The sequence below is a fragment of the Suricata suricatta genome, chromosome 15, assembly GCF_006229205.1.
Source record: "Suricata suricatta isolate VVHF042 chromosome 15, meerkat_22Aug2017_6uvM2_HiC, whole genome shotgun sequence".
In the NCBI taxonomy this organism is placed as follows: Eukaryota; Metazoa; Chordata; class Mammalia; order Carnivora; family Herpestidae; genus Suricata; species Suricata suricatta.
The window spans coordinates 41,634,040-41,644,910 of record NC_043714.1 but is presented as its reverse complement, the minus strand read 5'-3'; the positions used below and the strand labels follow the sequence as shown (position 1 = coordinate 41,644,910).

The window sequence follows — 10,871 nt, the reverse complement described above, 5'->3', positions numbered from 1 at the left end:
CATCTACCACTATTAGCCACATGACCTTCAGCTAGTTATTTAACCTCTCAAAGCCTTAGTTTCCTGAGAAATCGTAATTGCACCTCCTCAAAGGGATATCACAAGGATGAAATAAATAATATATATAAAAAATCACTTTGCAGAGTGTAACACACAGCAAAGGCTCAAAAAGGCCACCTTGGGGCACCTGGGTGGCTCAGTCAGTTAAGCGTCTGGCTTTGGCTCAGGTCATCTCATGCTCGTGGGTTCAAGCCCCGCATCAGGCTCTGTGCTGACAGCTAGCTCAGCCTGGAGCCTGTCTTCAGATTCTGTGTCTCCCTCTCTCTCTGACCCTCCCCTGCTCATGCTCTCTCTCTCTGTCTCTTAAAAGTAAATTAAAAATGTAAAAAAAAATTTTTTTAAGTCAATGGGAAGGGAAGGCCTCACTGAGGTGACACCAGAGTTCAAAGTGGTTATTGAAATCTATTGAATTTTTTCTTAATCAGTGACAGCATCATATGATTTTTCTCATTCAACTTGCTAATATGGTAAAGGACAACTACTTTTTTATAATGTGGAATCAATGTCTTGCTCCTAGAATAAATTCAACTTGGTCAATATATGTGTTTATGTAAACACACACACATATTTATAATGTGTATGTTGTATGCCCTCATATTTAGAGTGATATATTTTGTTTAGAATCTAAAAATCCCAAACAGTTATGTTCATCTGTCAGACTGGCTTTCTCCTGTGAGAGAGTTTATGGTAAATAGAATGTACCTATAAAACTGTTGGGGCTTGGTCATTTTCTTTGGGGAAAAAATTGTAAATTCCTGATTTGATTTCTTTTATGGTAACAGGAACATTCAGATTTTCTAGTTTGTTCTTCAGTCAGCTTTGGTCATTTACACTGTTGTGGGATTTGCACACTTCATCTACATTTTCACATTCATAGGCATCTTTTCAATCTTTTGTATCTGTATGCACATGCTCCCTTTTCATCTAATATGGCTTATTTGGGCTTCTATTGTTTTAAAAAGTTTATTTATTTATTTTGAGAGGGGGGAGGGGCACAGAGTGAGGGAGAAAGAGAGAGAATCCCAAGCAGGCTCTGTACTGTCAGTGCAGAGCCCAACATGGGGCTCAAACCCACAAACTGCAAGATCATGACCTGAGCCAAAATCCAGAAGTGGATGCCCAACCAACTAAGCCACCTAGGCACCTCTTCTATTTTTTCTTTTTAATCAGCTTTGCCCAGAAGTTTATCAACTTCCCTAACCTTTTTACAGAATCATTTGGTGGCTTTGTTGATCCTTTCTATCATAGCTTTTTGTTATAATTAATTTCTGCTCTTATATTTAATATTTTCTCCAGCTCTTTTATAAAATATCTCTTTTCACTTTTTTTCCCACACAACCAGACACATAAAAGTTCTTAGTTTATTAATCCTCTCATGAAAAATCTGCACAGTCACCAGAGAGCCACAGCAGAATCTTTACTCCTTCTTCTTTTTGCCGGCACCAACACTGGCTTTTGCAGTTCCCCTGACTTTCTTCATCCTGTTCTTGCGTTCCTTTCGCTGTTTTCTTGATGTCTTTTTCTTCTCATACAGGCCATGTCTTGCAAGTCTATGTTTGGGTTCATTTTTTCTTCGCATAATCCAAGGAGTCATAAATCATGCCAAAGCCAGTTGTCTTGCCACCTCCGAAATGGGTTCTGAATCCAAATACAAAGATGACATCTGGTGTGGTCTTGTGCCGGAGCCGCTCAAACTGCCCGCAGTTTGAAGAACTGAGGACACCGGGATTCGTTGCAGAGACTTTTACTGGTTCTTTTCTTCCTTCTTCTTCTTCCCCTTCCCCGCTGCTTGCTCTCCCATATATACAGGCCGTCCAGGCTACGTGGCCGCTCATGATTGGCTGACAGCAACAGGGCTAACCAATTTCATGGCTTTGCATTGGTCGTACACTTATCGCGGTATCTGGCTGGGAGGTGGGTACACCAGAGGCAGGCGGGCCATACTTTGTCATGTGCTTGGGCGGATTGCCAAGGCGCCATCTTGCCTCCGCCTCCCACAGTCTTGTACACTTTGGCTAGTTTTTCCCAAATTTCTGTCTTAGGTACTGTTGCCTTTCCAGGGTGAAGGACATCAATGACCATCTGTTTCCGCTGAAGTAGTTGGTTGGTCATGAACTTCCTGGTCCGGATAGTTACGGTGTCATTCATGATGGTGGTGGCGCTTCAAGCAGCCGGGGAGGAAAAGAGCTCTCTTTTCACTTTTAATGTCAAGACTCTTATTGGTAAGTGACAGAAATGCAACTTAAACTAGTATAACTGGAAAGAAAGAGAGAGGAATTCCTAGACTCGTGTAGCAGAGAAGTCCAGAGTACGGCTGGGTTTATTTACCCATGTACCCACCAGAAACTCCCTGGCTCCATCTGTCTCTTAGGGTAGTAGCTGCACGCCCAGACATACAGACCACCAAGGTCCTAACTCCAGCACTCCATTAAGGCATCATTTCCTGGTATCTCTGGCAAATGTCCCAGAGAAGCCTCTGATTGGTCCAGCCCAGATTAGGGGGCCTGTTCTTAAACCAATCACTGTAGCCAGGAAATCAGAGACACAAGGCAGACTGGGTCCAAGGGGCATAGTTTTAAAAAGGTCATGGCTTCATATTCAAACCCTAGAATGAAAAAGCCAGAAATAAAATGCTGCTACCCAAGTTAATTAACTTGTTAGTGGCTGGCTTGGGATTTTGAGTCTTCTTTCCACACTGAAGGAGAATCACCTTGTTAAAGGTAAAAAGGAATACATTTCATGTTCATCTTTCAAATATACAGAAATAGCAATCTCTTTGAAATGTGTAACCACTAAGTTATCATGAAATGTCTAAAAAGATATTACCAAATTCCTTACCTTTCACAGAGGGTGTAATTTAAAGAATACTTTTTTTTCTGAAGGACACAATGAGTCAAAAGTAATTTTGTATGTTTCTGTAATAAAAATTCAGATAAAAATACACCACAGAAAACTTTCAAACACTTTATTATTTCTAATAACATATTCAGTCAAAATTGTAAATATTTAACCAGCAGTACAAAATAATTCTTTAAAAAATGTGGCCACATTTTCCCCAACAGCCCGTTATATTCAGTTCTGAGGAAATTATCAAGCTTATATTAAATTAAAGAGCATTGGTCCTCAAGAAATATTTGAGTGCCAAATTTATACTAGGCTCAGTAGGCACCATCCCTCCCCTCTGAAGAGCTTACAGTCATTAATATTTGGTTGGCAGTTAGTATTAAAAATAATTGCAAATAAATATTAAGTCTAAGTGTTTTGCCCTAAAACATCAAAAAATTATTTATCATAAATTGTGGCCAGCTAAGTGCTAACATACTTGGGCATAGCTTCTCTCTCTTTATAGCACTGCTCAGTATTTACTAACACAGCACATATTTATTATTGGTTCCATTATCTCTAATAGACTACAATTAGGAAAATGTGGAAATGCTGCACTCAGCCCTTCAATAGACTTAAAGTTCTACTCCTAGCTGAGCTTTGGCTCACTTCGTATTGCAACACTAAAGAAGAAGAAGAATCCCTCACATACATCATGATTTTTGGCCAATTCAATTATGCGTAATATTTAGATTTCATCTTTTAAGGTTTGTATTTTCTGAAGTTTCTACCATGAACATCTATTCATTTCAAACTAGGAAAAAAGTGATTATTTCATAATAAATCTTTCCTTGCAATTATTACCTAAATAATCATTGTGTCACCTTCAAATACTTAGACAATACCAGTGTTATTTTATACCAAAACACTTTTTAAACAAAACTCTGATACCCAGAAAACATGAAATAAATCCATACTGATCCACTAAAGAAGACTTATCTGTAATTGAAATAAACTACTAGCCTGTCACCTCACAGAACTGCTACGAATCACCTTTGGACCTTGTGACTTCCTACTTGGTGCTGGGGCTGAACTCTTCCCAACCCAAAGCCACTCTACCACAGTCCAGCTGCCATAGAAAGTCTCTGCTCTTGTCATTGAGTAATTTTTTTAATGTTTTATTTTTGAGAGAGCACAAGTGGAGGAGGGGCAGGTAGGAAGTGGGGCAGAGGATCTGAAGTGGGCTCTGCACTGGCAGCAGTGAGTCCCATGTGGGGCTTGAACTCATGAACCACGAGATCATGACCTGAGCAAAAGTCAGATGCTCACCCAACTGAGCCACCCACATGCCCTGAGTAATTTTTTTTAAGTATTTGAAATAACGGTTGCATAAATCAACTCAATATAATATGCATTACTTCATCGATTTATATAAAAGGATGAATAATATTTTGCTACGGTTACTTTTATTAAGACAAATTTGAAAACAATTTATGTTCTACAAGGGAAAAACTGAGGCAGATTTCAAACCAATGTCTGTCAACTATACTTCAGTTGTCAAAAAAAAAAAATAGTATTCCTAACCGGTTTCTCAAAACTCCTTCTGGAAACCAGTAAGGTTTGCTGATCTCCATCCCCAGTAATGGGTAGGAGTAACATGTTTATTCATGTTCATAGAGCACATTATTAAACCGAAGGGGTAAAAGCCTGGCTTTGATGTCTGGAAACTTCTTTCATTAGGCACAGAAATAATAATACAGTTGTGAGCTTATAAGATCTCAAATACTGCCCAATAAATTTGCTGAGTGGCATTACTGAATAAAGCTAATGGCCTCCAATTTGATCCTACATGGGTGAGTAATGCTGGGGAGTTCCCTAGCTTTTGCTGACAGTAACAAAAACTGAACAGAGAAATTCCATGCCTGCCAGCTGCTCTCTGGGATGGCACGGATTCTGTTTCTGCAATTAAAACCTTGCAATGATACCCAAATGCTCGTTAATTTTATAAACAGAGGAAGAGGCGAGCTGACAAAGTTTTAGATTAAAGGATATCTTGTGAGCAAATACTTTTAACTTCTCAGACACACCTCTGCCCTGCTGTTTGGCACAGGGAGAGAAAAAGGAGAAGAAGACCATTCCTTCTCTCTTCCCCTCCAAATGTGGGCGGGCTACGTGAATGATGCTCATACCGCTGACATTTGTGAAACAATTCACAAGGAAGTCACCAAATTATCTTTATAAAAATGAGGTGTTTGTAATATTAGGTGCTCTAACAAGCTTTTATATTTTCCAAGAAAGCACACATATAAACCCTATCAAGGTTATTTGGCAATGACTCCCCAACACTCTTGGATTAGTTAAATGTGGAAAAAACATTTTCCTTTTAAAGTCACTCTTAATTCAAGGCCAAGTGTGGGACAAAGCATTTGCTATGAGGGATGTGGGGGTTTGGACTGCTCAAACCCATGCTAGGAGCTCTTACTCCAAAGTGAAATGGAAAAGGCAACAAGATCACAGGTTTACCATACACTCCTACTTGTGGGTCCCCGGGGACTCTGGTGCAGAGCACTTCTGGTCCAGTGTTCTGGAGTCAGACTGGCAATTTCCTAGCTTTGCCCTTGGCACCCTCTGTTGGTAAATGCAAATGTTCACTCCCTACTGGGAATGCTAGCAGGCAAATCATTTGTTTACCATTTCCCTCCCAGTTAGGTGTAGAGAACACTGAGATATCTTAGTAGAACACAAACAGGGCTAGACAGCCCCCCAGGAGGAGAGAATCTAGCCCAGTGGCAGTTTCTCTATTAATTCATTATGAACAGTGCAAGCCTTTTGTCCAACGTGTGCATTTTGAATCTGGGCAAAATTAATAATCTCCCAGAATCTGAGCACTTAGAAGCAGAATGCACTTGGCGTGCCGTCTATCAGTCTTAGGCAAAAGGGAAAATTCTAACATGGGAAAGGACAAAATTGTGGTTTTACATGCACTTTGCGTAATACAAAGGCTCACCTGTGGTTTAAAATGTGGATATGTAAATATACACTTATGTCTTGGTTTATGAATTAGCATGGCATGTACATTACCTTCTGGTGGAACTGTATGCAAAAAACCTTATTATCCTTTCATAGAAGGACTAAAAGATATGGGAGGAAGAACTTCACTGCCCATTTTATAGCTTTCTGTATTATTTGAATTTTACTACAGACACATTAATTTTGTTTTTAAAAATAAAAATTATTTAGATGAAATATTTTGATGCTAGAATATTCAAATATTATGAGACATTTCCATTTTCTTTATAGGTTTTAAATAAAAATTTACTAATATTATCTAAAAGAATAAGAACAGTTTCTAAAAATGTCTTAACAACCACATTAAAGGCCAAAGACAAAAGTATAAAAAGTACCAGAAATTTAGAGAGATTTCCAAAATTTTCTAAGAATAAATTATTTTAGTAACTCATGGAAAAAATAGGATTAATAAACAATCTGAAAACTTTTACATTACAACTATATAATAATACCTTTGAGAAAGAGTTCTCTCAAGAATCAGTTCTGGGGGGTGCCTGGGTGGCTCAGTCAGTTAAGCGTCTGGTTTCAGCTCACAGTTCAAGGGTTCGAGCCCCGCATCGGGCTCTGTGCTGACAGCTAGCTCAGAGCCTGGAGCCTGTTTCGGATTCTGTATCTCCCTCTCTCTCTGACCCTCCTTTGCTTGCACTGTCTCTCTCTCTCTCAAAAATAAATAAAAAACATTTAAAAAAAAAAAGAAGAAGAATCAGTTCTGCATAGGTCTCCACATGTTAATGGTTAAAAAAAACCCACACAATGGAGAATGGACCTTTATTTCGATTAAGTAAGCAAATCTTACTATTTCAGTACTTGATACAAAGTACAATTCCACCTTTTAAAGTGATCAAACATAATGTACACTCTGTCATTTTCTACTTAATAGATATCTGTATAAAAATACCTTTTGGTCAGGAAAAACACCTTTGGATTACAAAAGTCAGCTTGAGAGATGTCATATCAGTTCTGATTTTTATACTTTGTGACCTCAAATTATTGCTGTTTTCGGAAAACTATACCAAATATATAGCATGTTACTGAGTTTGAGAAGCCCTCATGAAAATGTTAGTGCTACACAAATTGATATCTTAAATATATTATTTTCTAATGAATTAAACACGAATGGGTTTATTATTCATGTACTGATTTGACAAATATTTATCAAACACCTATCATGTTCCATTAAAGGAGCTAAACGCTTGAATTAAAAATACACAAAACGGTCCCTGGTTTCAGTAAAACCACCATCCAGCTACTCTGCAGAAAGGAGGATGTCATCTACTCAAGTCCCTTCTCTTGTTGTCTACTTCAGCTCTTTAAAGTCAGAAACAGAAACTAATACTAAAATCAGAATAAAGATGATACTTCTTCCCTGTATCCTATATTCTTGAAATTAATCGCAGGTCATCTTAGTAGTCATTTTTAATATAAAAGCCAAAGTAAAAGAGTCCACGGATGAATGGATAAGAAGAGGCAGTCTATATATATATATATATATATATATATATATATATATATATATACACACAGAAAATGGAATATTATATATAATGGAATATTACTCAACCATCAAAAAGAATGCAATTTTGCCACTTGCAATGATGTGGATGGAGCTAGAATGCATTTTGCTAAGTGAAATAAGTCCAATCAGAGAAAGACAAATGACATATGATTTCACGCATATGAGAAATTTAAGAAGTAAAACAGATGAACATAGGGGAAGGAGGTGTGGAAAGGAAGAGAGGGAAACAAACCACAAGGGACTCTCAACAACAGAGAACAAACAGAGGGTTGATGGAGGGAGGATGGGAGGTGAGCTAGATGGGTGACGGGTAGTAAGGAGGGCACTTGTGATGAGCACTGGGTGTTGTATGTAAGTGATGAATCACTGAATTCTAAACCTGAAACCAATATTGCATGATATGTTAACTAAAATTTAAATTAAAAAAAATAAAAAATAAGACAGTCTACTTAAGTTATCTGAGCAGTTATCTTAAAAATATACATTTACAAACAAGAAAAAGAAACCAAATGTTTCCAGAATATAATTCTATTCTAACATACATAAACACAAGGTCCTCAATGGCAGACAAGATTGCTATCATCATTACTATTCAAGTATAATCTTTTACCAAAATCCTTTGGCAACTTAGGAAGAATTTTTTTTTAATGTTTTTTATTTATTTTTGAGAGACAGAGAGAGACAGCATGAGCAGGGGAGGAGGGTCAGAGAGAGAGGGAGACACAGAATCTGAAGCAGGCTCCAGGCTTTGAGCTAGCTGTCAGTACAGACCTGACGCGGGGCTCGAACCCACGAACCATGAGATCACAACCTGAGCCAAAGCCAGACACTTAACCAACCGAGCCACCCAGGCACCCCAAGAATTCTTGAAAAGTAACTTTCAATGGTGCATCATTTTAACATTAATGCAATATTATAAACCACTTTTAAATCTTGATTTCTTAGCTCCTATCCACGTGTAAAGCCTAGCATTAAGCCACAGTAATCTGAAAAAAACAAAACAAAACAGGACCCAGGGAATAAGCTCCACATAGGTGACAGATCTAGGTTTTAATTCTTGCTGTCTGTTGTCTCTGAAATACATTTAGAAGTCAATTAATTTAAAATGCCTTTAAAGTCAGTTAAAAGGATAACATCAATTGAAACCCTTCAAATAAGTGTAAAATCAACAACTGATTCAAAATGACACCATTTCAGTGTGGAAATTCCTAATCTTGAGACAGCACCAGACTGTACTCCTTTGACAAGGGTTTGGATTTTTTAATTAATTATTTTTTTTGAGAGACAGAGACAGTGTGAGCAGGGGATGGTCAGAGAGAGAGGGAGATACAGAATCCGAAGCAGGCTCCAGGCTCTGAGCTAGCCATCAGCACAGAGCCTGATGCAGGACTCGAACCCACGATCCGTGAGATCATGACCTGAGCTGAAGCCAGACGCTTAACAGACTGAGCCACCCAGGCGCCCCTGACAAGGGTTTTGTTAACACATGATAAATAACTAGAAAATAAGAGTCTATGATAGTGGACAGACTTAAGGTGAGAAGGTAACTAGATGACACAGTTCCCAAGGTTCCTACCAGCTTTGAATTCTGCAATAGAAAAAAAAAGAAACCACTGGCTATAGTTTGCCCTGAAGATGTTGCTCACTCTTATCCCATCATAATCCTGTGTAACTTTATTATCATGAGCTCCTAAAATTTGTTACCTTCTTTCTCCAGCCACCTACACCTAAGGCTTATACTTTCTTTTTGGGGTGTTATTTTTTAAACTGAATGGAACTATTGCCACAGGGAAGAAAATACCCTCACACTCTACAGTTATCGGATACCCTAGCTGTTACTGGCTGTGGTTACTGTAGTTCTTCTAAATGTGTAACTATTCAAGTGCCTGAGAAAACTCTTTACAGCTGAGCAGTTTAATGAAACAATGTAATCAGGAACACGATAACCACACTCTTTGTATAAAACACATAGATGTTTACAGACATGATCTGTAGCCACAACTTCACTATAGTTTTCTCTTTATCACAACACACTGTAGCTATTCACCCTTCTGCTACCACACCCATCTACTGGGCTGCTGATAGGTCCACAGCTTCCCCTGTTTCTTCTTCTTTTGTTCCAGCCCCTTCACTTACTCTCTCATTCTCCATCTCTGTTTCAACTTTTTCTCCTGTCTCACCTGGAAAAGTAACCAAAGGAGATATTAAGATACGCTCATTTAGCATTAACAATAAAGTACCCAGCAGCTGGTTTCCAATGCTCTTTAGGTCAAATTAGGGAGTTTCTCTGGGGTATCAAGAAAAGCAATTGCCCTGGGGCGCCTGGGTGGCTCAGTCAGTTAAATGTCCAACTTTGGCTCAGGTCATGATCTCACGCTTTGAGAGTTTGAGCCCCGTGTTGGGCTCTTTGCTGAGAGCTCAAAGCCTGGAGCCAGCTTCAGATTTCAGATTCTGTGTTTCCTTCTCTCTCAGCCTCTTCCTAACTCGGGTTCCCCCCCCCCCGCCCTCTCTCTCTCTCTCTCAAAAATAAATTTAAAAAACACTTTAAAAATGTAACTCTTAAAGAAAAAAGAAAAAGAAAGGCAAGTGCCCGGATTCTCTCAGATCCTCTGAATGGCCTATGTCACTTAACATCTCCTATCTTGGCATCCTCCTACATAAAATGAAGCTGCAGAATTACCCAAGAAATGACAGCAGAACATACTATATATAAAAAGTTCCATTTAGGGCAGCTGGGTGGCTCAGCTGGTTAAGCATCCAACTTTGGCTCAGGTCATGATCTCACAGCTCATGAGCTTGAGCCCTGTGTCAGGCTCTGAGTTGTCAGCACAGAGCCTGGAATTTGCTTCAGATTCTGTCTCTGTTTCTCTCTCTGCCCTTCCCCTGCTTGTGCTCTGTCTCCACCCCCTCCCCCAATATAAATAAACATTTTTAAAAGGGTTAAAAAAGTGCCGTTTATATCTAAATAAAAGGTGGGCTAGGCATGCCCAGAAACCCATTTTGATGGGCCACTATGATGTTTAAACAAAATAACTGTTAAACATTTAAAGACTGCAAACATTTGGGGGCACCTGGGTGGCTCAGTTGGTTAAGCCTCCGACTTTGGCTCAGGTCATGATCTCACAGTTTGTGAGTTCAAGCCCCATGTTGGGGTCTATGCTGACAGCTCAGAGCCTGGAGCCTGCTTCGGATTCTCCCTCCCTCCCTCCCTCCCTCTCTCTCTCTCTCTCTCTCTCTCTCTCTCTCTCTCTCTCTCTCTCTCTCTTTCTTTCTCTCTCTCTCTCTCTCTCTCTCCCCCCCTTCTCCCACTCACACTCTGTCTCTGTCTCTCTCAAAAATCAAACAAAAAAAGCAAGCAACTCAATCAAAACATTAGCACAACGTTTAAATAGCTATTTCCCAT

General features: G+C 39.1%; 1 protein-coding gene across 1 annotated transcript in view; it reads right to left on the bottom strand.

Annotated features, from left to right (window-relative positions):
- Nucleotides 1-8,910: 8,910 nt before the first annotated feature.
- Nucleotides 8,911-10,871, bottom strand: part of ERICH5 (glutamate rich 5) — a 24,830-nt gene continuing 22,869 nt past the window's right edge. Inside the window, exon 3 of the mRNA XM_029923702.1 lies at nt 8,911-9,648. Within this exon, the coding sequence (XP_029779562.1) occupies nt 9,536-9,648 (113 nt within the window). The 3' untranslated portion in view covers nt 8,911-9,535. The remainder of the gene's footprint in view (nt 9,649-10,871) is intronic.